Genomic DNA, 27,028 nt, shown 5'->3' with positions numbered 1-27,028 from the left:
CTTTCACTAGAAATGGCTATTTTGAACAATTAATTAATCCAAGACAATTCCAAAGGACTTATATAGCCTTCTTACTCTTCATCTGTTGAATTCTTTCCTAGCCTTTAAAAATCAACTTCCAGTAAGTCTTGTCTGCCCCTACTTCCACTAAAGCCAATAATAATTTAATTTGCCAATAAGCTTAAAGTCTTGTCTGTCCCTACTTCCACTAAAGCCAATAACAATTTAATTTGCCATTTAATTTGGTTATTATTATTATAAAATCTGTGACAAGTCACTTCCTTTCTCTGGACCAAAATCCCCTCATTTGTAAAACGAGGCAGGATGACTCAGTTGATTTTCTTGCTGTAACCATCTATGAATGTATATCCTCCCAACAGCAAAAGTCATGACTCTTTTTCAACTATAAAATAGCTAAGGCAGCCTCTTAGGTAGCTGACCAAGTACCAGAGATTCTATGAAGATATCCCCTATTCTAAAACATCACCCCTCCTCAGGGGAAGCTGCCTGAAATTCTTAGATTTTTTGGAATCTTTTCTTTGGACTAAACATTGTCATTGGTTCCTCTTTGAAGAGAACACCTTTGTTATTTGTGTTATTATTGTTAATTCCGTAATAGTTTTAAAAATCCATTGAGAAGACAGCTCATTGTGGAAGAAAATATTACCCATAGGAGGACCTCATCTTAGATTCCGCATCAGCTATTTACTGCATGATCTTAGGCGAATCACTGTCCTTCTCTATCTCTGCCCCTTCATCTGTGAATGGAAGATTAAACTGACCTGCATGATCTCTTATCAGCTTTGATGTTCTATGAGCTTTCTGAACAGTAAGAGACTATGGTTACCTTAGGGGACTGCAGAAGGAGGTAGTTAAGTTGCAGGGGGGTGGGGGGGGTATGATGATGGTGGAAGAGAACAGATGTACAGGCAGCTGAAGTCTAGACTTCTAGGTAGAAGTCTGCTTCTAATGGGTCTTCAGAAATAATTATGTGACAGGAAAACAACAACAAAAACTATAATAGATTACAGAGGGCTTTATCAAGATCTAGGAGCTCCCAAATGGGGAGAAGGATAATGACTCCTAATTCACAGAGATAGTTATGGCCAATTAAAGACAATCCATTTTATAATTTTGCCTTTGGCAGACTTAAAAATATTGCCTTGATTAAGTCCAAGCTGGGGATAGAGAAGAATTAATAAAAAGGTCATGATTGATTTTTAATTTTTTTTAAAGACCTAGAGAGTGAAGTATGTGGATACCTCATACTTTTGGGGGGAGTGTGGGTAGGGGCACAGGTGTCACACTCCCGGTAAACAAGATGTCCTTCTACCTCATCAACCATTGCACACCTTCAGCGGACTTCCTGCAACCGGGCCACCTTCCCTCGGGAGAAATGCCAACCCTTTAACTCACTCCCTCACTCAGCATCGCAGCAGCACTGAGCTAAAAAAAAAAAAAGGGAGACACCCACCCACAGATAACCATCGCCTGGTGGTTCTGAAACAGGCTGAATATTTGAGCTGTGGGAGTCACTAGCCAGTGACAGGTCGTCTGAGAATGGTTACATTTAGAGAGTCCTGAGTTGCTCCCCTGGAGGGAATCGCAAGGGATCTTCTGCGGTGCCCCCTACGTCTACCCTCATCACGTGGGCCAGGGCTCAAAACCCCGAGAAAATGGACTCGGGAGGGAGCTGAGAAGGCAATTAAATCAGGCACTTGGGAGCGTGCAACCAGGACGCCGCCTGCACTGGCTCAACAGGGATTCCTGCTTCAGCAGCCAGAAGTCTGCGGTTTCAGGTACCACGATCGCTGTGGCTATTGCTTTTAGACTGATATTACTCAGGCAGAACAGGCCCCGGCGGGGCAGAATCAGCCGTCGGGCTCAGATCAAGCGCCTTATCCGCTCCGGGGAAGTCCCACTTGTCCCGCCAGGACGAGGCAGGCGGCGGGGGGGACTCTAAAAAGGCAAGAGCTCGAGACTGATTCCTCCCTCTCCAGGGAGGACCACCGCCAGGTGCGAAAATGATGGAACAGAACTTTAAGGGGGACCCCGATACCCCGCACTCCATCTCCTTCTCCGGCAGCGGGTTCCTCTGCTACTATCAGGTGGGAGCCGTGGATGCTTTCCGAGACCTGGCGCCTCGCATGCTGGACACTGCTCATCGCGTGGTCGGGACGTCCGCCGGCTCCGTGGTGGCTGCCCTGACGGTGTGCGGCATCGGCATGAGTAAGAAGTTTATTCTGCTTTTCCTCCACCCTTGGTGAATCCTCTGGCAGGAAGCCTGGCAGCAGCCTGGCTGTGGGTGTCAGCAAAACACTCCAAAGTAGGCATTTGGGAACCGGAGATTTGCAAAGGGTCCTGAGCACGTTTCGGGAGGTAAAACGCAGGCACTGGGTGGGCAGGGGCCCCGCCTCTATCTCTTAGTTTGGAGAAATGACTCCCTCTGCCTCTGGCTTTCCCATCCATCCATGATGGAAATAATAAACACTGGCTTCCAGGAAAGACCTTATGTATGAAGGCAACAGACACACAGCTTTAGGATTGTGAGGGACTGAAGAAGTCATCGGCTCCCACCTTCTCCTTTATCAGGAAACTGAAACCTATAGATTTTAAAAAGTTCCTTTGCCCAAGGTATATGTGTGACTTCAGGCAAGTCACTTGACCTCATGGCTTCAAGTTTCCATATCTGTAAAAATAATGGGTTCAAATATCTGCTCTTTGCTGGACTAGTTGTATGGCCTAGGGCAAGTCATTTGTCCTTTTGACCTTAGTTTCCTCATTTGTAAAATGAGATGCTTGGACCAAAATTCCTTCCAGCTCTAATTGTATAAAATGAGTGACAGAGCTGGATTTGAACTTAGTTCTTCTGACTTTCCACCCAGCATTTTTTTCACTTGAACTTTGTTGAGAGGAGGAAGGGACTTTTAGAGTTTAGCTAATTTAAGGTTTCCCTTACTCAAATAGTCTTGGAACACTTTAGAATTTTCAATATTGGGGGCAGCTAAGTGGCACCATCCCTGAAGTCAGGAGGACCTGAGTTCAAATCTGATCTCAGGCACTTAACATTTCCTAGCTGTGTGACCCTGGACAAGTCACTTAACCCCAATTGCCTCAGGAAAAAAAATCCTATTAAAATATCATTTGTATTACATAGGTCAAATTATTTACCTTAAAATATTCCTATTCATTGAAGAAAATAAGTCTTTTCGAGAAACAGTGTGTCAGAGTAACTAAAGAATTGGTCTTGGACCTAAGAAAACCATGATTAAAGAAATGTATTGTGTGACAAGAGCAAGTTTCCTAATTGCTCAGTGCTGTAAGCAATAATAATATAATACTAAGTAGCATTAATATATAATTGTGTCAGGCATTTTAGAAGTATTATTTCAACTGAACCTCACAACAAGCCTGGGTGGTAGATGCTACTATGATCTCCATTCTACAGTTGAAGAAACTGAGACAAACAGAGGCAAACTTGGTTAAATACATGATTTACCTAAGATCACAAAGCTAGGCGGGATTTGAACTCACATCTTTCTAACTCTAGGCCCATCACTCTATTAACTTGTGCCTTTGAAACTAAATTACAGAGAAGTTGTTGACACAAATTGGTAGAGGGAACTTTTTCATTTGGGAGTCCTTTGTATCAATGGCTTTACAGGTTTCTACTCTATCCTTTTAGGCTGGAGCTTGCTATACTTAGTATTTTATGTATGTATAATTTTAAAAAAATTATTTTAAAGAGAAAGTATCATAATAATTCCATTGCAGGAATTGTTTTCTTGGGATCCCTATTGAAATCATGTGGCACCTCACAGTTCCGTGGAAAGTTTTTGAGAAATGCTGATCTATCCTAATCTTATTTCACATTTTTGTTGTCCAATCATTCCAGTCATGCTCTTCATGATCCCCTTTGAGATTTTCTTGGCAGAGATACTACAGTGTTTCCTATTTCCTTCTCTAGTTCATTTTACAGATGAGAAGACTGAGGCAGACAGGGTCACACAACTAGAAAGTATCTGAGGGTGGATTTTGAACTCAAGTCTCTTTGATTCCAGACCTAGTGCTCTAACTACTTCAACATTTAGCTGCCCTTTAGACTTTCACAAAGCAGAAAATTAAAACACAGTTTCTAGTAACAAGGAGATGATAATTCCTTCTGTGCTCTGTCACACCACATCTAGAATATTGAGTTTAATTCTGAGCATTGCAATATGGGAAAGTTGTTGGCAAGCTGGAGAACATTTGGGGTAAGCAGGATCTTGACATCCTTGAAGACTTCTTAGTAAGCCTTGAATTCATGTCATAGAATGATAGATTGAAGAAACTGGAGGTGTTTAACTTGGAGAAGAGAAGGCTCAGGGGAATATATTATGATTATCTTCTTTTGAGAGTGATTTGTGTAAAGATGGGGGTGGGAGATCAGAGAAGCAGAGGTTGGAACCAAGAGCAATGGGGTTAAAGTTGTCAAAAGTCAGATATAGGCACTATATCAAGAAAGACTTCCTGACCATTAGAACTATCTAAAAGTGAAATGAATTGCCTTGAAGAGTGATAGATTCATCATCTTAGGAGGACTTTTGGCTGATCCCTTGTCAAATGTGTTATAATGGATACTCCTTATAAGGATGGATTAATTCACTCATACCTCTGGATATAGATGGCTGCTGAGGTCTTTCCGAACAATAAGAATTATTACTTTTTTTTGAGGCAATTGGAGTTAAGTGACTTGTCCAGAGTCACACAGTTAGTGACTATTAAGTGTTTGAAGCTGAATTAGAACACAGGCCCTCCTGACTTCAGGGCCAATTTTCTATCCACTGAGCCATCTAGCTGCCCCCACTTGGATTCTTAAAGATTCAGAGAAAAGATGGCAAACTTGGTCAAGATAATAAAACTTAATAGTGGCAGAGCTAGGATTAGAATGTATGTTTTCTTACTTCATTCCAGGAATATCCCCATTGAATTACATTGTATCATCTTCTTGGGTTAGGATTTGAGAGGAACTGGGAATGTTCCCCTAACTCCCAAATATCTCCAATGGTGACTGAAATTCCGCCACTGGAAAATCATTTTCCTACATTAGGATTCTGTCTGATGGCCTTTCATAAAGCAAAGACCCTCAAGAGGAGCAACCCTTTAGTGGGAATTAATAATAATGATAGGTAACGTTTATATTGTTCTTACTAAGTGCCTTGCAACTATTATCTTGTCATTATCATAACTCTGGGAGATAAGGGCCATTATTATCCCATTTTACAGACTAAGAGACTAAGGCAAACAGAGGTTAAGTGTTTTGCCCAGGGTCACACAGCAAACAAACGTCTGAGGTCACATTTGAATTTGACTCCATGCCTGACACTCTATCCACTGTGTCATCTAGATGTTCTCATTTTGCTTTATCAGATTAGCTTTCCTTATAATAGAAGAGATAGAGAAGAAGAAGGGATTTAAGCCCTGAGTTCCTGGTAGAGATGTAGGATGGTAGGATTGTAGAAAGAATACTAGATTTGCTGTAAGAGGATGTAGGTTTAAATCTCACTTCTGCCACTTACTACCAATGTGTCTTTGGGGAAGCCACTTAACATTTCTGAGACTCATCTGAAAAATAAGGGGTTTGGACTATGTGGTGTTTAATTCTAAATACAGGGTGTTCCAAAAATCTCAGTGCAACTTAAAACCTTAACAGCTTTAAAATACACACACATATGCATATACATACATACATGTGTGTGTATATATATATATGTATTATATATATATATATATAATACACCCATGTATATGTCTATTTACATACACACACATATAGATAGATAGATCTATCTATATCTATCTATAATGATCCAGGTCTTGATCCTGGCTTTGCAATTTAATGGATTATTTTGGGCAAGTCTTTTTCCCTCTCTAGATTTCAATTTCTTGGTCTATAAAATGAATGGGTTAGATTTAGTAGTTTCTTCTGGCTCTAGCTCCTGTAATCTTCATTGATTTAAGAAACATTTATTGCTTGCTTGCTATGAATATGTCCCTGTGGAAATTGTTGATTGGGATTTAAGGATTCAAATAAATGAACAATTTCTCCCCACAAGGAGTTTACCTTCCACTAGGGAGATAGAACACAGATCAGGAAATACAAAGTTAACTAAGGAAAGGGACTACATTGATCACTACAAAAGTCAGGGAATGCTCAAGGTAGAATCTCAGGCTGCTGAGAACAGAGAAATCTCTTTAAAACCCACTTTCCATATTATGAGTATGTGGCCAGAAGCATGAAGTGACATCTTTGAACTGATGTAACTGTTAAAAATAAAAACTGGGCAATGATATATGATAGGAAGGTCCCTGGCTTGGGAATTAAAAGATATGGACTCCAGTTCTACTACTGACATTTCTCAGCTGTGTGATCTTTGACAATTTAAAAGGTTTTGGATAGGAGGGGCCCCTTGATTGGAGCCTTGGATAATGTTTAAAAATCCCTAAGAGTTAGAGGGAAATAGTTTTTGCAGTCCAGGCAAGGGGGAAGAGTTTGTGCAAAGGCTCAGAGATAGAGAAAGGATGCTGAGTTCAAGAAACATCTAGTTTGGCCGAAATTTGAGTGTATAAAGGAGAAAAATGTGAAACAAGTTTGGAAAAGTAGGCTGGAGCCTCCAGAAGGTGGAGGGTTTAAAATGCTATGGTGATGAGGCAGGAGGTGTTGACAAGAAGAGGTAGTGGGGGGAAGGGAAGGAAGGAGACAGAGAGAGGAAGGGGAGAGATGAGAGAGACAGGGAGATAGACAGATGTAGGGATAGAGAGAGACAGACAGAGAGAGAGGGAGAGACAGAGAGGAAGAAAGAGACAAAGAGGGAGAGAAAGACAGACAAAAAGAAAGGAAGGAGGAGAGATGAGAGAGTAAGAGAAAGAGGGGATGTAAAGAGAAAGGGGGAGAGAAGAGAGAGGAAAAGGGGGAAAAGAAAGGGAGAGGAAGAGAGAAGGGGGAGAAAGAAAAAGAATGAGAGGGAGAGGGAAAAGGGAGGAAGAGAGGGAGAGGGAAAGAGAGGAGAAGGAAAAGGAGAAGGGGAAAGAGAGGGAGGAGGGAAAGAGAAAAAGGGGGAAGAGAAAAAGGGAGAAGGAGAAGCGAGAGGGAGAGGGAAGTGGGGAGTTTAGTGAATGCCAAAGAAAAATTTAACTTCAAGCCTTTTCTGGGGTGAATCTTGTTAACTCTAGATTTTAGAGAGATTTTGGGAGGGTTCTCCTTGAATAGATAAGGTTAAGAGTGGGGAGCAGACTGTGAAAGAATACTGAATTTGGAGTCTAAGGAATTTTGGATTATCCCCTTCCTATGTGATCTTGGACACACTTAATCCCATAATCCTCATTTGATAAATGACTGGACTATTTGATTTAGAATGTTCTTTCTAGCTGTAAAACCTACAATCTTAAGGGGAAAGTGCTGTGCCCTTTCTGGGGGAAAATAGTTTATTGATAAATCATTTGAGATTATTGGTATTAATTATTCAGTCTAGCATTTATTAAAAGCCATATTTATATATCTCAGAAGCTGTGCTAAGCATTGGGGGTATAAAGCAAGGCAAAAGATAATCCCTGCTTTTAATGAGTTTACAATCTGATGGGAAAATTTTAAAGTCTAATGGGGCTAGTTTTGATATTTTCTTATTCAAAATATCAACTGGCTTTTGGCTGGCTAAAATGGCACATGCCTGTAATCCCTGTTATTAGTGGAGGCTGGTGGATCAGTTGGGTTTAGGAATTCTGTAGTGCAGTAGGGCTAAAACCTATCAACTGTCTACAATTAAGTCCAGTAACAATATGGTGAGCCCCCATTGGTGGAGAGCCACTACTAGAAATAAACTAGTCAAGATTGTCAGTAGAGTAAAGCTTCTGAGCCCATCAATCAACGATGGGTATGAGTAGCTACTGCACTTCCAGTCTTGGCAAAACAAGGAGGACAAGTCTCAAACAATAAGGGCAATAACAAGAAGTCACAAACACCAACTTGCCAGTTCCATAGCTCAGATTTATGTATGTGCACCTACAGGATTGTAGATTTAGAGCTGGCAGAGACCTCAGAGATGATCTAATCCAAGCCTTTTATTTTCCAGATGAGGAAAGTGAGGCATGGGGAGATTAAAATGAAGTGCTCAACATCCATACAGGTAGTAAGAAGGAAGCCTGATAACAAGCATTTATTCAGCATCCACTATGTACCAATGTAGCAGGCATTGTGCTAAGTAAGCACTTTAAAAAATATTATCTTATTTGATCCTCACAATAGCTTTGGGAGGATTAAATAAGCGTGGTCATGAGGATCAAATAGTAATATTTGTAATTACAAATTACAAATTTGTAAGATAATATTTGTAAAAAATACATTTGTTATCATTTTTAGTCATGTCTGGGTCTTTGTGATACCTTAAGGCAAATAGGATTAAGTGACTCACTCAAGATTAAGTGTCTTAGGTCACATTTGAACTCAGGAAGATGAATCTTCCTGACTACAGGCCCAGAATCTATGCACTAAATCACTGGGCTACCCCCAACATAGATCCATAGTAGATCCTAATGTGTGTTCTCTTCTTTCTCATTTTACAATTGAGGAAACTGAGGCAGACAGAAGTTAAATGACTTCCCTGAGGGTGACATAGCTATTAAGTGTTAGAGGCAGGCTTTGAACTTAGTTTTTCTTGACTATTATTTTACCTAAACTGTCTCTAAGTAAGTAACACCAATAGGCTTTGACTCTGGAATCAGTGATCTTTCCATTGTATCATGCTTTTGTTGTTGTTCGTTGGTCAGAGCTCTGATTTTCTGGTGAAGAAACTCACCCCACTAAGGAGGAATGGCAAGTCCTTTGTAATTTAATTTATTAAAGAGTACCTGGGAAGGAGGTGGAAGGATGAATTAAGAGATTAAGCGGCTTGCCCAGGATCACAAAGCAGTCTTCCTGCTTCCAGTGTAGACCCTCCTCGCCCACCTTATCAAGAAACCTCTCTATGTACAATTTAACAAAAAATTTAAAATAAAATAAAAAAACCCCACTAACACCAGTTCTCTGAAGCTCAGTAACCCCAGATTAACACAAAAGAGAAAAAGAGAGAGAGAGAGAGAGAATTGAAATAACCCAATTGCATAAAAAGAAATGAAGAAGACACATAAAAAATCCCAAAGGAAAAGGAAAAAATAACCACTTTCAGCTCACATTTCTATAGATCATTATTGTTACAAATCACTTTCTGAACTCACAGTAACTTGATGGTGACAGGGCAAAAATTGATATCCCCATTTGTAGATGAAGAAACTCAAGTTCATATTGGTGAGGTGACTTTGTTAAGGTCACACAGCCAATAAGTGTAGGAGTGATAAAAAAAATTAGGATAGGAATCCATTTCTTCCGACTCCCAGGTCAGGGATTTCTTCTGCTCTCCCAGGAATGTCCAGTTCTTATTTTATCTTTTTCTGTTGGAATTTTATTGCCACCAAAGACATCTGGGTGACAGTGGATAAAGTGCTTAATTCAGAGTCAGGAAGGCCTGAATTCAAAGCCTTCCTCATACATTTATTAGATGATTGATCCTAAGCAAGTCACAATCTGTTTGCTTCAGTTTCCTCTCTATAAAATAGGTATTATATTAGCAACTACTTTAAAGGGTTGATATGAGGATGAGAATGAGGACTAGAGTAATTTTACTATTTCAGGAGTAATCCTGAATGAGAAAGTTCTCATCACTAATTCAAGTCTACCCTTTTCTCTGCAAATGATAATTTCAGAGAGTTGCCTAGAGCATTTAGAGGTTAAGTCCATCCAGATGGCTGAACTCAGGAAAGTTCTGTAGCCATCACATAATGTTGCCTCTATCTCATTTTACCTTATAAGAGTAAAAACTATATAAAGTACTTTGCAAATATTAAAGTAGAGGAGGAGGAGGAAGAGGAGGAAGAAGAGGAGGATTATTACTTATTACCCAAGCCTTTTCTAAAGAGCCAAGTTCTAGGTTGAGATGGGAATTAAAGTCCTATTTTCACTATAAGAATTTCTGCCCTGAGACTCAGTCCTTCCTGGGAAGGTCAACTTCTCTGGGCACTGGGCTTCTGCTTGACTCCCTAAAGATTGGTGGCACAAATGCCAATCCTTCCTTGTATATTGCCACATTATCCAGACACCACTCCCTCATTGTTATAACAAATATTTATTAGGTATCCATTGTATGCAGAAAAATGTACGACCAGCTGGGGAAGTTACAAAGTTTTGATAAGATAGCCCAGGGGATGGGTCCCACAAGTTGCTCATCAGGGAGATAAAAAACCAACACAGCTGTGTACATATTTGTTATTTAGTCGTTTTCAGTCAAGTCAGATTCATTGACCCTTTTGGGGGTTCCCTTGGCAAAGATACTGGAGGGGTTTGCCATTTTCTTCTCAAGCTCATTTTACAGATGAAGAAACTGAGGCAAACGAGTAAAGTGACATGCTCAGGGTCTCACATCTAGGAAATGTCTGAACTTAGGTCTTCCTGATTCTAGGTTCAGCTCTGTCCTCTGAATCACTTAGCTGCCCATAATACTGTCCTGGGGCAAATATAGGAAAGTACTGTATGTGCTCCAGAGGGAAGGTCATTCCGGACCTTGGGTATCACAGGAGGCTTCCTGGAAGTGAGACTGGAGTTAGTCTCTTAAAGGACCATAGGGAGGGAGGGAAGAGAGAGAAAGGAACAAGTATTTATTAAACACCTACTATGTGCGAGGCAGCATTCCAGTGGACTGAGGTTCTTGCCTGTTTCTTCCTACTAGAAGCTTTGGCCACAAGCTCATAATTTCCTAGATATTTTATTCATAAAGGAAAGGAACCCTATACAGAAATAATAAGGGTTCTGATGGCTTCTAGGTGGCACAGTGGATCGACTATTACACTTGGAGTGAGGAAGATCTGAGTTCAAATTCTGTCTCAGATACTTGTTAGCTTAATGATCTTGGACACATCATTTAAACTCTGTGCTTCAGATTCCTTATGCTTATATATATACTACATTTTAATAGTATTTTGTTTTCCCAAATACATGCAAAGATAGTCTTCAACATTCACCTTCATAAAACCTTGTGTTTCAAGGTTTTACACATCCCCCCAAACAAAAAACAATCCAATACAGTTAAACATGTGCAATTCTTGTTGTGCTTGTTCTTATTCTTCTTGTTCTTCTCTTTTAATAGGATTTTATTTTTCAAATACATGCAAAGATAGTTTTCAACATTCACCTTTGGAAAACTTTGTGTTCCAAATTTCTCTCTCTCCCCTCTCACCCCTTTACCCCTCCCCAATATGGCAAGCAATCCAATATAGAATTGTTTAATCTATATATATTTCCATATTCATCTTGCTGCACAAGAAAAATCAGATCAAAAGGGGGAAAAACATGAGAAAGAAAAAACAAACAAGCTAACAAACAATAACAAAAGGTGAAGATTGTATGCTTTGATCCTTGTTCAGCTTTCATAGTTCTGTCTCTGGATACACAAAGCATTTTCCATTGCAATTCTATTGGAATTGCTTTGAGATTTCTTATCTTTAAAATGACAGAGTTCAGTTTTCATAGTTCTCTCTCTGGATGTGCAAGGCACTTTCCATCACAATTCTCAAGAAGCTCATAATTTAATGGGGGAGACAATATGAAAACAGCTATGTACAAAATAAGCTATATACAGGATAAATAAGAAATGATGGAAAGCTTATGCAAAAAACAATAAGTATTATTAGGTTGTGCCCTAAATCCATATTCTAACAAAACCTAACAATTCTAACAAATATTCATTATGTCTCTAACTAGGTTGTGTGTATGTATGTGTGTGTATATGTGTATATGTGTGAAGTGTTCAAGAAAATCCACTCCCAGCCCTCAAATATCTGACCTTCTAGTTGAGTAGATAGAGTTAACATACTAATAAGTGAAGAACAAAGGGAAACAGGATATAGCCAAAGGATGAATTAAGTGTCATTGAAAAAATTAAGCCCATTCAAATGAGTTCTGAATTTAATATTCTTCTTCAAAAAACTTTACTTCTTCTGAACTTCTCTGTTATTCTTAAGGTTACCATAATTCTCCCAATCACCCAGGTTCCTGGTTTATGTGGTATAAGACAAACTTTTGAAGGAACTAGAATAGATATAGAGGTTTAAAAGTATACCCTGGGTACATTTGTTGAAGATCCCATTGTTAAACAATGTGAGGACACAGTTGAGTTGACTTTGGAAAGGGGAATCACCTCTTCCTCAGAAGCTAGAGCAAAGGAGCAGTGGACTAAGGAATTTCAAGACTGAGAATAGGAAAAGTGAGGAAATTCACAGGTGGCTTTGGCTAAGAAGGAAGCTAACATTGACTGGAGCAGAGAGTGTGGAGTGGCACAGGGGCTGAAGGATAGAAGTCTGGAGCTATGAGCCAGAGATGCAGCTCAAGACTAGAGGCCCAATCTAATGCAGCTAAAAAGTAATAATTAATTGCCTATTATGTGCAAATCTTGGGGAATAGCATGATGAAAAGAAAGACAGTTATTATCTTCAGGAGACTTAGATTTAATTGGGTATGGGATGAAAAAGGGGGGCATAAATAAACAACTATGACAAGCTCAAAAAATTAATGTCTAAAGAGCCATAGAGATTATACACCAAATGTTAAACTCTGAAAAATAAAATAAAACCAAAGAGCTAACAGTGGTTATAAGCAAAAGGCATTCTTTATTCCATTGGAGAAGGGAAACTAGATTAAGTTCCCAGTGTGCTCTGGACTGAGGAGACCCAAGGCAGTGAAGCTAAGCTTTAATACATATCGTCATGGATAGACAAAAAGCCAGAGCATAAGGTGTAGCCAGAATAATAAGGGACTTGATTTTTTTTCTGTCAAATATGTCAAAGAAGGATCAGAACTAAGATTTAGCAATGAAGAGATCACTATAAACTGTTTTAATCAGTGTTGGGATTGGACCAAGATGGGAACATAGGAGGTAGAGGCAAGGAATACAGACAGGATGTCTTCTTCCTTCCTCCCTCCTTCCCTTCCTCCCTCCCTCCCTCCCTTCCTCCCCTACATCCCTCCCTTCCTCCCTTCCTTCCTTCCTTCCTTCTTTCCTTTCTTCCTTTCTTCCTCCCTCCCTTCTTTCCTTTTTCCCTCTTTTTCTCCCTTCTTCTCTTTTTCTTTCTTTCTTTCTTTCTTTCTTTCTTTCTTTCTTTCTTTCTTTCTTTCTTTCTTTCTTTCTTTCTTTCTTTCTTTCTTTCTTTCTTTCTTCTCTTTTTCTTTCTTTCCTCCCTCCTTTTCTTCCTCTTTTCTTTCTTTTTTTTTGTCAATCTCTTTCTTTCTCTCTTTCCTTCAATGAGAATTATAATAGTAACAATAGCCATATAATAGCTAGCATTTATATGATGTTTTAAAATTTTCAAAGCACTTTACTCATATGATCTCATTTTATCCTTATGACAACCCTGGGAGATGCATAAGAAAGGTATGGTAGACAGAAGAGAAGGGTTGTTGGGCTTTTTGATTTGATTGGTTGGTTTCAACATGCAGGGGAGACCTGGCCACTGATTGTAGAAAGGAGAGAAAAAGCCATTTAGGAACTAAAGATAAGAAAAAGAGGAGCCTGATCAAAGTTAAAAGGGTCCATAATAAATGGGAAAAGATGAGATCTAACGGCACAAGTAAAGTGATTGGTCTCACAAAGCATCAAATTTAGGCCGGATATAAAGAGGGGAAACTTTTTTAGAAAGACAAAGAGAATCATACAAAAATGGAATGTGATTCCACTGGAGGTTGTGGGTTTTAAGTTGATGATTACTTGTTGAGTGTATTGTTATGGGAATTGGTTTTTGAGTATGGGCTGGATTCTGTGACTTCTGGGGTGCCTTTTCCCATCGGAAATTCTGGGATTTTTCTTTTGTCCCTCTCTATTTTTCTCTTCTGGGTGCATTCTTGTTGACAGTCTAAGGGTGTGTCCACAGAAATGAACTCACATCCCCAAACTGTTTCTTTGTTTGAATACAGATGTTGTTTGTTAAAGCCTTTCACTCTTAAATAGATGAACAAATCCCCTCTTTCCTCTATCAATTTACCATCCACCAACAAAGGACTGGGCCAGGTGGAGAAATGTGATCACTTTGGACCTGAGTTTGCTTTTCATGGTGGAGCTGCACATCTGGGACCTGGGAGCACCTATGTCGTTATATGGGCGATGTTCAGAAGCAAATTAGGTCAACTAAAGTTCTTAATTTCTCATGCATTTCATTGTGATGACAGAGGTACCAACCCTGGTTTAGAGAACAAGGGAATGTGGTCAGTTGAAAAGAACTTTGTTTCTTTTCCAAGTCAGGAAGGAGATTAGATTTTAGCCCCAGCTCAGATAAATCCTTGCCCCTCTGCAGGCCTCAGTTTTCTCCTTTATAAAGTAAAGAAATTAGATTTGAATTAGACTAGAAGGCCCCTCCTGATTTAAATGGAGTGTAACTCAGCAAAACACTCATCAAGTTCAATTAGGCATTCTATTTTTGTATATGCCCTTAATATGGAATTCATCCAGCTATGAAATCAAAGAAAGTCATCTCCTCTGACTGGAAATGAACATCAAGAGACCATCGTGTATTCACAAAATGCATAATGATGCATAAAATAATATCTGCAAAATGAATATTCCCCTAAGAATGCCTTTTCTTTCTTTTCTTTCTCTATCTAAATTTTGTCTAATTGTTAAGGTCCAGCTGTCACCCTCAAGTACAAACCAGAAAGGATAAGTTTGGCCAATGAGGTGAGGAGTCCTTAGGGACTATGTAGCATAATAAATCATGGTGCTAAGTTTGGAGTCAGGACACTCCGACACTTTTAATGTAACTACTGAGGTTGGGAAAGGGACCCCAAAAGTTTGGGATCACATGTCTCGAGGTGTCTCAAAAGAATTCGAAGGCTTGAACCCATCTCCTAATTAAAGGACAAAGTTTATTGTAATTGTAATGCCATTACAAGAGTGGTCTGAATTTCCAAAAGAAATTAGCAGAGAAAGAGAAGCAAGGAGACACATTGATCCAGTTTTTTATCATAGATATGCTAATTCTATAGCTCATAGGTAGGAAGGAGGAGGGGTCTCTGGAATTTGGTTCTCCCTGACAAGATTATCAGTCAGCAAAGAATTGAGAAGAGGTAGATTCTCAAAACAATAGCATTCCTAGGTTGGGGGCGGAGGCAAAGCCAGATTGCCAGAATAGAAGCCCCCCTAAGGTTGAGGGACCTAAAACCACCTCTATATTTCCCTAGAAGCTATACCATCTCATAACCATGGGCAAGTCACTCAACATATCTGTGCCTTAGTTTTCTTATCTGTAAAATAGGGTGTTAGAGGACCAGATAGCCTCTGACACCCCTTTTAGCTCCAAATATATAGTCTTGTGATTCATCTCCTCCAGGAGCTAATGCCTTTAACAATCTTTTATATAATATATTTTCTAATCTAATATTTACTATGTACTGGTTCCTTCTTTTCATTCTTAAACCATGCCCATCTTTCCCCTTAAAACACAAACAAAACATGTGTGACCTATATCAGATTGTTTGTTGTCTTGGAGAGAGGGGGTAAGAAGGGAAGGAGGGAGAAAAAATTGGAATTCAAAATCTTACAAAAATGAATGTTGAAATTATCTTTACATGTAATTGTAAAAAAATACTATTAAATGAAAAAAAAAACAACAACTAAAAAGCAAAGAAAAATGTCATTAAAAAAAGATCTTTATTGTTGTGCTTTCATGTCCAACTCTTTGTGACTCCATTTGGAGTTTTCTTAGTAAAGATACTAGAGTGCTTTGCCATTTTCTTCCCCATTTTACAGATGAGGAATTGAGGCAAATGGGGATTAAGGGACTTGTCCAAGGTCACACAGCTAATGTCTGAAGTACCATTTGAACTTAGGTCTTCCTGACTCCAGACTCTAGTGTTCTCTAAACTGAATAGTTGCTCAGTAACCCCATTATCCTCTAAAGTGATAACCTCTCCCTGTCATAGAAAAAAACTATTTATACTGCTTAACTTCACCTTTTCTTTTCATTTATTAGCCTCAGTAATCTGGCTTTGAATCCCAGCCCTCACTGAAATTGCTTTCTCAAAGATTAATCAAGGTTTTTTTTAGATCACTACATCCAGTAGTAACTCATTCTTCTTAACTGTTCTGTACCATTTCACTCTGTTGTTAATTCTCTTTTCTAGCTGTTTTCCTGAGGTTTCTCTCTGCTGGTTCTCCTCCCTCCTGTCTGATGGCTTCTTCTAGCCCTCTCTGCAGGATCATCATCCTTCTTTTGTGCTCCTGGAACAACTCTTCAAAGGGGAAGAGTCTTCACAGGTTTTTATGGCTAAATCAGACTTAAAGACCAGCTAGTACAATCCTTTTATTTTACAAAAGGGATAATGGAGTTCTATATAGGCTAAGCAACTTGCTTACAGTATCAAATTATTAGTGTCAGAGCAAGAATTAGAAGCTTGTTTTGTATTCCTTTTTGGTTTTTCACATTTCTTTTTTTTTCTTATTCCATTTTTAAAAATAAAATAAATTTTAAAAAAGAATTAGAAACTTGGGTTTCCAATTCCCAGGACAGCTACATGGTGCCGTGGATAGAATAATGGACTCTGGAAGATTTTTCCTTTCTGAATTCAAATTCATCTTCAGCCTAGCTGTGAAACCCTGGGCAAGTCACTTAATCCCATTTGCCTCAGTTTTCTCATCTATGAAATGAACTGCAAACTACTTCAGTATCTCTGCCAAGGGTCTGGTTTCCAAAATAATACAGGAAGGAGTTAAAAAGATATCTAGAAAGAAAAATGAGGTAACTGTATGGCACAGGGGATAAAATTTGGGATTAGGAGTCAAGAAGACTTGTGCTTGAATCTTGTCTCTGATATTAACTAGCTGTGTGACCCTAGGCAAAGCACTTAACCTTTTTGTATATGTTTCCCCATCTGTAAAATGGGATGATGATAGAGCCAACCTTTAGGGTTGTTGTGAGAATAAAAGAAGTTAATATGGAAAGTGCTTTGCATATAATAATATATTAGAGTATTACATAAATATGGAAATAATAACGAACAATTACTCCTGCTTTAATCTGTATATAGCTTGAGTGTGTGTGTGTATTTGTTGTCTGCTCCATTAGATTGAGTTCCTTGAAGGCAAAGACTGGCTTTCACCTCTTTTTATATCCCCAGATACTGGCACTGTGCCTGGCATATAGTAGGTACTTGATAAATGTTTATTGATTCATTGATTGATTTCTTTATCTAAAAAATGGGGATGATAAACAACAGCTAGTATCTAAATAGTACTTTAAGATTTTCTTTTTGTATTCTAATCCATTAGCACAATGTCTGGCACATAGGAAGTGCTTAATACATAGTAAATGTTCATTGATTTATTTGTTGATTTCCTCATCTATAAAATAGCTAAAATTTAGAGACTATTTTAATATTTTAAGGCATTTAAAATATATCTTATTTGACCCTCACCACTACTCTTTGAAGTAGAGAATGATTATCCCCATTTTACAGATAAAGAAAATGAGACCCCAAATGATTTAAGGACTTATCCAAGTTCTCACAGCTAATTTGAATCTGGGTCAGTCACAGGTCCAGGCTCACCACTCTAAGCACTATGCAATACTTTCTTACTAATACTGATACTACTTCCTCACAGGGTTGTTGTGAGAATCAAATGACATCATAGCTATAAGTTGTTTAGTGTTTTGTAACCATTAAGCTATATAAATATAAGGAATAATAACAATTCATTCTTTTCTAATGTGTTTCTGTGTACTAATGGTTCATAATGTTACCTCAGCAAAGAACTATGTATTAATTTTATCAGGGGTTTCTGGAAACCATGTCTTAACCTTTATAATAGAAAGGTTTCATTCCAGCTGTGGCAGGCTGGCAAGGAACTGGGTAATTTTGTGGGTAATCAGTATTGCTTAGGACACTGAACTTGAAAGAAGTTATTCAATTATTTTCAGTCAAGTCTGATTCTTTGTGTACTCATTTGGGGGCAAACATACTGAAGTAGTTTGCCACTTCCTTCTTCAGTTCATTTTACAGATAAGGAAACTGAGACACACAGGTTAAGTGATTTGCCCAGAGTCACATAGCTAGTAACTGTCTGAGGCCAGATTTGAACTTGGGAAACTGGAATAAATATTGTGCAACTGGATGCCAATTCAAAGACTTTCTAGCATGATAGAACTGGCTGGAAGTCACAACCACATTCTCTGGGGCAAGGGATTTAAGGAGGTCCATGAATCTGGATAGGAAAAAAAAAATCTCTATTTTCATTAGTCTCAAACTGAAATTTAACAGTTCCTTCAATTAAAAAAAAAATATTATTGTGAGAAGGGGGACCATAGTCTTCATAAGACTGACAAAGATGTCCTTTGCACAATATAGGGAATTATGCAAAAATTAGGGAATAAGTAATCATGAACACTCTTCATTCCTCCATTTTTGCTAATATTTTCTTCAAAGTAGACCCTTTCATTCAAATCTTCAATTTGTCATAGCTTGGATGTGATCCTAGGTTTTCTAACACCATTCCAGAGGCATGCAATAGGGATACCATAGTAAGACTGCTTTGAGTATTGGCTCAGCAAGGAATTATATGTTTTTGCTCAGGACCTGCCTTGCTAAATTGGAAGAGGCGTAATGCATTTGAAAACTTTTCTTTCTTCCTCCCTCTCTCCCTTCCTTCTTCCCTCTCTCCTTCCCTCCTCCCTCCCTTCTCCCTTCTTCCCTCCTTCCCTCCCTCTCTCCCTCCCTCCTCCCTCCCTTCTTCCCTCCTTCCCTCCCTCTTTGCCTCCCTCCCTCCCACTTTTCTTTCCTCCCTCCCTCCCTTCTTCTCCCCTTTCCTCCCTCTCTCCTTCCCTTCCTTTCTCCCTCCCTCCTTTTCTTCCTCTCTCTTTCCCTCCTCTCTCTTTCCCTCCCTCCCTCCTTCCCTCAGTCCTTCCTTCCTTCCTTCGTCTCAAGGTTATGAGGTTCAAATGCAATAAAAGTGTTTTTAAAACTTTAAGGTGTCATTGTATTATTATAGACAGATAGTGCTAAAACTGTGTGATTCTTAGTACTTTCTGTCACCTTTTCTGCCACCTGCAACTATCACTATCAAAGCAGACCACTGGAGGTCTTTAAGTGAAGACTAAAGGAATAAACTGGAATTATGTGACTACTGGGCTCCCTTACAATTCTGAAATTATTCAGTTGAGTGTAATTACTCGTTGTAGTTAAGGATCATTGGGTATTTTTGTTTTATTGTTGCCCTGACTAAGGAATATCTCACCGAGTAGCTGGCTATTTGGAACGTAGACATACTATCTCCCCAGGACCTTGGATGTCACTCAGACTTTCCAGCATGATGGAACTGGCTAAAAGTCATAACCATATTTTCTGAGTCAAGGATTCTTAACTGTGGATAGATTTAAGTAGATCCATGAAAGGGAAAAAAAATTCTCTATTTTTATTAGTCTCAAACTGAAATTTAACAGTTCTTTCAATTTTTAAAAATATTATTTTGAGAAAGGGAACATGGTCTTTGCCAGACTGCCACTGCACAAAAAAATTAGGGTCCTTTTAATCTCTAGGGTTCCTGTCTTAGATTCTCCTACTTGAAATCTTTACAATTTTTTTGCCTCTATCTTATTTCTCTGGATTCCCTGTTTGTCCCAAAGTAATCACCATCTCCTTCCATACCTCTCCCCCTTCTAATGATCTCCACTATTCAAATCATTATTCTAATTCATTATACTAGCCACAGGAGATACCTAGGTGGAACAGCTGGAACAATGAGGCCAGAGTTAGGAAGATCCGAGTTTAAATCCAATCTTAGATACTTATTGACTGTGTGAGCCTGGCTATGTCATTTGGTCTCTGTTTGCTTCAGTTTTCTCATCTGTAAAATGGAAATAATGATAGCATCTACTTCTCAGGTTGCTATGAGGATCGAATGAGATAATAATTGTAACATGCTTAGCCCAATGCCAGGCACCTGATTAGTACTTTTTAAATGTTAGATATTTTTGTTTTATTCTTATCTAATTTGGATGGTATAAATAATAAAAATAGGTGGCATTTATATAGGTCTTTAAAGTTTACAAAAAACTTTACATACATTATCCTCTGAGAATTAAAATTGTCCAATGTACTATAAGAGAAACCAAGGCAGGGCTCTGAGTCAATGGCACTTCATTAAAGGATCCATGGTATCCTCTAATAAAATGGATCTTATAGCTTCCTCACAATTTGAGATGCCCCCTTCTTCCAGGACTTTGTTTTTGTAGGCTTTCCAAATATGCAAAAGAGGGCATGGTAAAATACAGAATCTCTTTAGTTGAAAGACCTTGCTCTTGAGGGTCAAAAATGACAAATTAACAGGGGGCTCAGAGATTGGATGAAGCACAGGGGCATCCCCACTAAGTGCTTATAAGATGGCCATTTGCTCATATTGGACAAGAGAGAATGGTCTGGAGGTACAAAAAAAAATTGTGGGACTTTTCAAAGCTTTGAGATAGCCCACCCATCCTGGATTTGAACATGGAATTTTAGTCAAGCAGGATGGAGATATCTTTTTTTTATAATAACTTTTTATTTTTCAAAGATAGTTTTCAACATTCACTCTTGCAAAACCCCGTGTTCCAATTTTTCTCCCTCTCTTCCCCCACTCTTCCCCTAGACAGCAAATAACCCAATATAGGTTAATAATGTGTGATTCTTCTAAACATATTTCTGCATTTGTCATGCTGCTCAAGAAAAATCATATCAAAAGAAAAAAAATGAGAAAGAAAAAATTCTCCCATTTATATTGTATTATAGCATTTTAAATGCTAAAAAAATTCAGATGAGGTAGAGATAAGTTGGGGCTGGATTAGTCAGAGAAGGCTTCATGGAGGATGTTCCTTTCAGCTGATTTCAGTCCCTTCCACTATGGAAAAGAAGATGGGAATTCAGAGGGAGGAATCAAAGAGCCAGATGGAATGCAGTTAGTTGGCAGACCAACTTCCAAACCTGTCTAAAGCTATGCTAATCAGTATCTCAAAGCTTATTTAAAGATGCACCAATACTAATAGATTGTTAGTGAATTTATGAAATGATCCAACCATTCTGGAGAGCAATCTGGAATTATGCCCAAAGGGCTGTAAAACTATGCATACCCTTTGATCCAGCAATGCCATTACTGAGTCTGTTTCCCAAGGAAATCTTAAAGGTGGGAAAAAGACCCACATGTACAACTCTTTTTGTGGTAGCAAAGAATTGGAAAAGGAGTGGATGCCCATCAATTGGGCAATGTCTGAACAAGCTGAAAGTAATGGAATATTATTATTCTATAAAAAATAATGAACAAGATGATTTTAGGAAGGCCTAGAAAGATTTACATGAACTGATGCTGAATGAAACAAGCAGAACCAAGAATACATTGTATATAATAATAGCAAGATTGGTTTTTCTCAGTGGTTCAATGATCCAAGCAATCCCAATAAATAGACTTTGGGTAGAAAATGCCATCTGCATCCAGAAAAAGAATTGTGGTGTTTGAATATGCTAGAGTCGTTTCTTTTTTCTGTTTTTTTTTCCTCTCCCATGGTTTTTTCCTTTTGTTCTGATTTTTCTCTCCCAATATGATTCATAAAACAATATGTATTAAAATTAAAACAAATAACTTAAAGATACACGAAGATTGGGGGATAGACAATGGAAGCTGGAAATCCATCTTTACAATTTATGCAAACTGGATAGTCTAGGACTTGGTTATGCAGAATAATGGCCAGATGGGCTTCTTCCTGACAGGGGAAGAGAGTAAGTCCACATCGTTATCTATACTGAAATAGTTTTTGAAATATTAAAAAAAAACAGTCTTAGGCCCTGGCTTAAGAACCCTAACCCTTCATTTCATCATTGGTCCTTTAGGAATCAAGATTGGTTTTGACATTAATCTGAAGTGTAATGTTTTGCAGTTCTAACATGTTGTTAGTGACTATCTAGCCCAGATATGAGAAATATTCACAACAACCATAGGAAGTAGGTGCTATGATAGTTATCTCCATTTTATAGATGAGGAAACTGAGGCAGAAAGAAATTAAAACCCAGAGTCACACTGCTAGTTAGTGTCTGAGGTAGGATGTGAGATGATGATTTTCTGACTCCAGACTTGGCACTCTATCCACTGCTTATTTAGCTGCCCCTGAAACACCAGCACTAATTATTCATGTGACTTTGGGCACTTTAATTTTCTTAACTCTAAAATGGGAACAATAATAATTGTAGTATTTACCTCATAAGAATGTGTTGTGAAGATCAGAGGAGATAATGGGGCCAAATCCTTTGTCTCTCTAAAAGGTCATAGCTGAATGAGTCCTTGCTGTTAGCAAAGGGTGAATGAGTTTATCAGATCTAAAAGATACCTGGAGTGCACTGAATGATAGGAGGTAGGGCAGGGGCAATGGAACACAAACTTCGCCCGCTTTCCAGGTGGATGCACCCCAGGGCAAGGCACCTGTTTGATCTGAGTTGTCCTATCAAACAGTACACTCACTTCATTGGATGGTGGCTTTTATTAAACTGTTGAGGTCATTGTTTGGGAAGGGCGGCAGCTTCATTAGGTTCTCCTGGGGAGTCTCTGTGACTCCTCCCACTTTCTTGGGAATGACCAGTAATTTTGGAACATTGGTGTTGAGGTGTTTCTCTCTCCTTCCCTTCCTCCTTCCCGTTCCCACTCCCCCCCCTCTCTCTGTCTCTGTTTCTCTTTCTCTCTCTCTTCTCTCTTTTTCCCCTTTCTCTTCTCTCTGTCTCTATCCCTCTGTTCCTCTCTTTCTCTCTGTTTCTCTTCTTCCTTCTCTCTCTCTGTGTCTCTTCTGTTTCTGTCTCTCTCTTTCTTCCTCTATTCCTCCCTTCCTTCCTCTCTGTCTCTCTTTCTTTTTCTCTCTCCTCCTCCTCCTCCTCTCTCTGTCTCTATCCTCTGCTCCTCCCTCTCTTTCACTCTGTCGCTCTCCATACTTCTTTGTCTCTGTATCTCTTTTCTGTTTTTGTCTCTCTGTCTCTATCTGTCTGTCTCTGCCTCTCTCTGTTTCTGTCTCTGTCTCTCTCTCCTATCAGGCACCAATGGGGGAAGGTGGCATGTGGCAAGGCCAAGAAAACACCGAGAAAAAACCCTTTATAGATAAATGGCTGAACCTAAAACAGGTTGCTTAGCAACTAGGTCTAGGGCTGACAGATTAAAAAATTCCCAAGAACTCATCCCCTGCAAGGGACTTTATTCTGAACTGATCTGAAGTAGTAAAGGGGAAAAATATCAGAGTTGAAAGGGACCTCAGAGATGATCTTGTCCAACCTCTGCATTTAACAGTTGAAACTGAGACTAAGAGAGAAGAGACCTACTTCAGTTCATACTACTAGGAAGGAGAAGGGATTCAATGCTGAGTCAGTGTGGGAACAGCTGAAGATCTCTAACTACACAGAGAGGGTCTAGGTTCTACCCTCTAGTGCTTCTTCCTTACATGATCTGGGCTTCAGTTTCTTCCCTTTTAAAACGAATTGTTCAATCACATCTGACTCTTTGTGGCCCCATTTAAGATTTGCCATTACCTTCTCCAGCTCATTTCACAGATGAGGAAACTGAGGCAAACAGGGCTAAATGACTTGCCCACGGTCACATAGCTAGTAAGTGACCCAGGTCAGATTTTAATTTAGGAAGATGAGTCTTCCTGACTCTAGGATAGGGGCCCTGGGCACTATGGTGCCTCCAATCACGGTATAAAAGGAGATTTTTTTTGTATTAAATAGCCTCTTAGATTCCTTCCAGCTCTTCTGACTATAAAAACATTCTTTTATTAACTATACAACAGTTTTTAGAGGGGCAAACTGAGACTAGTCAGATAGTTTGTATGTCAGTAGATTGAATATTGAGGTACCTAACACTTCCTAGCTGTGTGACCCTGGCCAGTCCCCAATTGCCTCAGCAGAAAAAAAAATTGAAGTAACTTAAAGCCCCATTTAGGGGATTTTTCCTCACAGTCTTGGAATAAGTAGGAGCTGCAGACAAAGCCTTCCTAGGGCATGTAGTTTTACTCATTTCTCATTTTCCTGGTTCTACTTGGTTCACATCTGGTTTCCATGGTTCATACATTATGAGAAAGAATTGGGAGTCAAATAGACCAGCTTCACATCCTTTCTTTGTGGCCAAGTTAAACCTTTAGGGAGATTTCAGTTTCCCTTTTTATAAAATGGAAGCTAGGAGATAGGGACAAGATCTATGATTTTATTAATATTGAGGACTCCCCAAAGAGAAACCATCAACTCTACCAAATACTAACATGGAACTAAATTTCCAAGAGGAACTCAACTAATGTGGGTCAGTACTGCCTCGGATGTGAGAGCTTGTCAAGTGCTTTCCAGGGCTGAAAATCACCTTAAGTGTCCACTTTTCACTCAGCTCTCACCTTTGGTTCCAAAAAGCTGTAGCTTGCCCAGTGGCCACACCTTCGTAAACCATCTTAGAAGATCGGCTAAGCCAGTTTGAGGGTAACTGAAGGGCCACAATCTCCTCAGTGTGTTAGGGGGGTGTCTACCCCAAGCATGTCAAGACTTCTTCCAGCTCTCACTGTTCTTCAATGCCGTTAGCTAGTTGATCTATTAGATATAGAAGTCATTTTCCAGTCATGGCTGACTCTTTGTGATCCCATTTGGGATTTTCTTGGCAGAGATATAGAAGTGGTTTATCATTTCTTTCTTGAGTGTTTCCCTATTTTACAGATAAGGAACTGGGCAACTAGCAAGTACAGCGGACAGAGTGCCAGACCCAATGTCAGGAAGACCACAATCTCCTGATTTCAAATATAGCCTCAGATACTTAATAGCTATGTGACTCTGGGCAAATCATTTAACTCTGCCTCAGTTCTTCAAATATAAAAAGAGCTTGAAAAGGAAATGTCAAACTGCTCCAATAAATTTTGTCAAGTAAATCCCAAATGGGGCCATGAAAAATCTGAAATAATAAAAAGCTCTAACTCTATGACTATACAGTGTGTGTGTGAATATTTATTATCTATATCTATATAAATATACACATCTATGTGTTTGTATATATGAAAATATAAAACATTTAAACATAGATATATAAATACATATTTATATATTATATGTACATTATGTGTGTATGTATATATATATTTAAATGTTTTACATTTTCCAGGTGAGAAGAGCTTAAGTAAATTGCCCTAAGTCACATAACTAGTAAAAGGTGGAGTCTGGATTCAGCCCTTTTGCTTAAACTGAGGAAGTGAATCAATATGGCTCATATTATAATCCACTCCAAAGCTTCCTTTCAAGATGCCACCATTACAAGTGCACAATTTCATTTAAGATTACCTCTTGTTTGCCTTTCTTTGTTCTCCAATCCAGCTGGAAGTCTTTTTAGCTAAAATGCTTAATTACTTTCTCACTAGCTCAGGGAAGATTAAAAAGGGATCTTTTTGCCTTAATTTGGACAGAGTAAGGAAGAAGAAAAGAAATCTTAGCTGGGAGATAATTTAACACAGGGATTCTTAACCTAGGTTCCATGTACTTGTTTTTGAAAAACATATTTTAATATCATTGACTTCTTTTGTAATCCTGTGCATTTTACTTGATATCTTTAAAAACCATGATCTGAGGTTTCATCAGATTGCCAAATGGATCTATGTTACCAAAAGAAAACTTCCTGACTGCTAAACTATGGAGAAATTAGTTTCTCAGCTCCTCAGTAACTGCTGACACAGATGAGATATGTTATTGCCAATTCCCACAATTTCAGAGTCCAAAAATATAACCAAAAATAAAATATTTAGACTTTTCTTTCCATTCTCTTAGCATGCTCTCCTTCCTCATGGATAATTGATTTAATTCATAGGTACTAGAAGGGGCCTTGGGGAACAAGGAGTCCTGTGATCAAACAGTTAAGCTCATGTGCTTTAAATATATTATCTCATTTGCTTCTCACAACATCCTGTACTGTAGTATAATGAGACTTTAGTGGCTCTGTTGTTGTTCAGTTTTTTTCAGTTATATTTAACTCTGTGACCTCATCTGGGGTTTTCTTGGGAGAGATGCAGGAGGAGCTTGCCATTTCCTTCTCCTGCTCATTTGACAGCTGAGGAAACTGAGGCAAACAGGTGAAATGACTTGCCCAAAGTCACACACTAATAACTGTCTTGAGGCCAGATTTGAATTCAGGGAGATATCTTTCTGATTCCAAATCCAGCGTTCTATCCATTGTTCCACCTAGCTGATTTGTAGCCAAAAGGGCCAGGGATGAAAGAAGCCAGGGAAAGCCCACCTCTCCTATGTCTCTGCCTTCAGTCTGGGCAGTGAAAACTGGTTCCATAAATACTCTTGCTGCCCTTCATTGATCTCTCTCCCTACCCCTTCCATTTTGGGCCTGCTCAGAACACTACAGGGGGCTCTGGACCAGAGTCTGGGCCTGATTCCCAGGCAGGCTCATTGCTCTTCCACAGCATAGCCCCAGGCACTGTCTCCAAAACCAGACACTGGGTGAGGACATTCTGTTTATTCCTGGCACTGATTTTGAACAATAAGTATCTAATGAGATATTTGTCCTACTAAATCAATTATATATATATTTAGAGAACTGAAACAAGAACCATCAATCACTTGGGGGTGGGGAAATTAAGCTAATCAGTACAGATATTGAAATACAAAATCCTTCACTTCCCAATGGCAAAGAGCAGAATCCTGAAAGTTCGATGCTTGGTGCCCTCCCTTGGTTAGTTATATCTGACTCTTTATGACCCCATCTGGAGTTTTCTTGGCAAAGATATTGGAGTGGTTTGCCATTTTCTTCTCAAGATCATTTTACAGAGAAGGAAACCAAGGCAAACAGGATTAGGTGACTTGCCAAAGTCACACAGCTAGAAAGTGTCTGTGGCTGGATTTGAACCTAGCTGTTCCGGTACTCTATCCACTGTACCACCTTACTGCCCTGGT

At 39.0% G+C, this 27,028-nt stretch overlaps 1 protein-coding gene across 1 annotated transcript in view; it reads left to right on the top strand.

Annotated features, from left to right (window-relative positions):
• The first annotated feature begins 2,024 nt into the window (after positions 1-2,024).
• Positions 2,025-27,028, top strand: part of PNPLA1 (patatin like phospholipase domain containing 1) — a 70,613-nt gene continuing 45,609 nt past the window's right edge. Inside the window, exon 1 of the mRNA XM_023502964.2 lies at positions 2,025-2,229. Within this exon, the coding sequence (XP_023358732.2) occupies positions 2,025-2,229 (205 nt within the window). The remainder of the gene's footprint in view (positions 2,230-27,028) is intronic.

Source organism: Sarcophilus harrisii, chromosome 4 (assembly GCF_902635505.1).
Source record: "Sarcophilus harrisii chromosome 4, mSarHar1.11, whole genome shotgun sequence".
NCBI lineage: Eukaryota > Metazoa > Chordata > Mammalia > Dasyuromorphia > Dasyuridae > Sarcophilus > Sarcophilus harrisii.
Note: the sequence above shows the minus strand (reverse complement) of the source record. Positions and strands in the feature narration are given on the sequence as shown.